The 2,581-nt window shown below is 37.7% G+C and overlaps 2 protein-coding genes across 2 annotated transcripts in view; one reads left to right on the forward strand and one right to left on the reverse strand.

Annotated features, from left to right (window-relative positions):
• The window catches only part of GTF2E2 (general transcription factor IIE, polypeptide 2, beta 34kDa), a 103,646-nt gene that overhangs the window by 17,731 nt on the left and 83,334 nt on the right, over positions 1 to 2,581 (forward strand). The window lies entirely within an intron of this gene.
• On the reverse strand, positions 1,688 to 2,331 carry SMIM18 (small integral membrane protein 18). The gene has a single exon (XM_011944538.1). It carries the CDS (start codon positions 2,329 to 2,331, stop codon positions 2,044 to 2,046), a length of 288 nt encoding a protein of 95 aa, XP_011799928.1. The 3' UTR covers positions 1,688 to 2,043.

Raw genomic sequence — 2,581 nt, forward strand, 5'->3', positions numbered from 1 at the left:
TGGTATTTTTAGTAGAAATGGGGTTTCACCATGTTGGCCAGGCTAGTCTTGAACTCCTGACGTCAGGTGATGTACCCACCTTGGCCTCCCCAAGTGCTGGGATTACAGGCGTGAGCCACCATGCCTGCCCAGAAACTTACTTAAATGGAGACAAAAGTTAGGTCCTTTTTGACCCAGCCTCCCCAATAGAGTAGTGTCATGCATACATGCCCACATTCAAATGCCTTAAAAATGCTCAGCTTTTGGAGATCCTTTAAGATTTTTAGCACTGCCAAAATACAGATATTCCTGTGAGGGGTAGCACACATTATTTTTACTTAAGTGTAAATGAGTTTCAGGTCATTTTTGAAGAACAGAGTTAATGAGAGTGAGAGGGAGAAGAACAGACCTTTTGGGAAACCCAGGGCGCTGCACTTGTGTGGGTGGGCAAAGAGCAGAAGGAATTGCTTGGGCATCTGTCCAATCACTTTACCTGGGCTAGTTGAGGATCACCCCAGCATTTATGGAAATATTCCTTAGACTTTCTGTTAAGGCCTTCCAGGTCGATCCCTTTTTAAAATCTGGGAATTTCTTTAGAATCCTTCTCTTCTAAACCTGGCATTAGAAGTAACTGCGAGGAGAAGGGTGATAGAGAAAAGAGAGTAGAGAGAAGCAGTTCCTACATTCTGCCTCTCAGATAAATTTAATCTGCCTTATTGGTGAAGTTAATGTTAATTTAAAATGTTTACTATTGATTTAAGTAACATTATTATAGTCATTATTTATTTATTTATTTATTTTTTAGACGGAGTCTCACTCTGTTGCCCAGGCTGGAGTGCAATGGTGCAATCTTGGCTCACTGCAACCTCTGCCTCCCGGGTTCAAGCAGTTCTCCTGCCTCAGCCTCCCAAGTAGCTGGGATTATAGGTGCTCCCCACCATGCCCGGCTAATTTCTGTATTTTTAGTATAGACAGAGTTTCACCATCTTGGCCAGGCTGGTCTCGAACTCCTGACCTTGTGATCGATCCACCTTGGCCTTCCAAAGTACTGGGATTACAGGCATGAGCCACTGTGCCCGGCCTTCAGTTGCTTTTTAATAATTCATTAAGTTGATGCGCCACATTTAGTTAAAGGCTTAGTTAACTATTTTCCATTTTTTGTTATTTTGAGTAATGCTGTTGTAAAAATCTTTGTACTTTGAGCTTTTTACATTTGAACTAAGTGCTCAGGATACACATTTCCAGGAGTGACATTTCTGACTTAGGGGTAGTATAGTGGTTAAGGGCATGCTTTGGTTTGCTCATGGGGGATAGCAAAATAGTGTTAGGGTCACAAAATATATAGCCCTTGAAATTCAAAGAAATAAAACTACCATATTTCTCAACAGGTGTTGAGTGACCCTATCTTTTGACCTTTTTTTTTTTGGTATTTTGACCTTTTTTTTTGGTAGTCTTTCTGCCTTGGTTATCTTAGCCTTTGAGGTATAAATAAGAGAGAGAAAATGAAAGAACAAACTCAGGAAATGAAGGGGTGTAGTAGTAAGTTTTAGTTTGAAAATAGACTAGGCCTTTCCTGTATCATGCATTTCTAACTAAGCAGTAAGTTTTGTGAGAATTTTATGCAAATATATATATAAGTGGAAGTATTTTACTTTGGGCTTAGAAACACATTTTAAATAGCATTTTTTTACCAACACACTATTTTTTGGTCTACGTGAATTGGTTAGGTATAAAATTATCTTAGCATCATTAGCCTTGCTTGTGTTTTCCAGCTTACCTTTCTTTTGCTGTTTAATATTGAACTCTAGGAATCTTTTATCCAGTTTTCGAAGTGTCAGTATTAAACAGATTGATAAATTCACATTTTTGAAGTTTTACTGTATGTTTAATGAAATGGCTACACACAGAAACAGTGCATATTTAACTTGTTTTTCCCCTTCTACTAGAAATCTTTTAACCTTTCAGTCAGAATTTGTTTTGTAGCAACAGTTGGCTTCAGAAGATTTTTTTTTCTCGGAAGAGGTTGAGCTGCTTTCAGAGATTTTGTTCATCTTCTGTAGAGTGTTAGACCACTTCAGTTTCACGTTTTCTGATGTTGTCCATCATGCTTCTAAGAGGGTTGGGTTCACTTTTCAAGTCTTTCACGGTTTTGTTTTTTACACAGCAGCAGCAGTCAAGCACTTCATAAAGGAAAGCCAGCACCACTAAAGATACCACTGTAAATATAAATAAAAGCAGGATGACAAAGCAGGCAGTGTTCCAGTTGTCATGAAAAGGGTAAATTTTTTGAACTTGAAAACCAAGGTACTGATAAACAGAGGTAGTGGTTTCATTCCAGAGGCTGGAAGCCATTCTTAGAGATTCCACTTCTTATATTGCTCTTTTGAATCTATGAAAAAGGTAGAAAATGAATTTATGTAAGCAAACTACAGATCTGTTAATTCAAATCTCAGTAGTAAGATTTCTTAGTAAATTTGTATAGGCAAGATGAATCTTCCTTAATTAAAATGGTCGTTAAAAAATGGTTCCTTAAAAAATGGTCGTTTTGAATTTTTTTGTATATCTGGGCCAACGTATTTAGTAAACCATACCCTGTTTTTTA

Source organism: Colobus angolensis, unplaced genomic scaffold (assembly GCF_000951035.1).
Source record: "Colobus angolensis palliatus isolate OR3802 unplaced genomic scaffold, Cang.pa_1.0 Scaffold233, whole genome shotgun sequence".
Classification (NCBI taxonomy): domain Eukaryota; kingdom Metazoa; phylum Chordata; class Mammalia; order Primates; family Cercopithecidae; genus Colobus; species Colobus angolensis.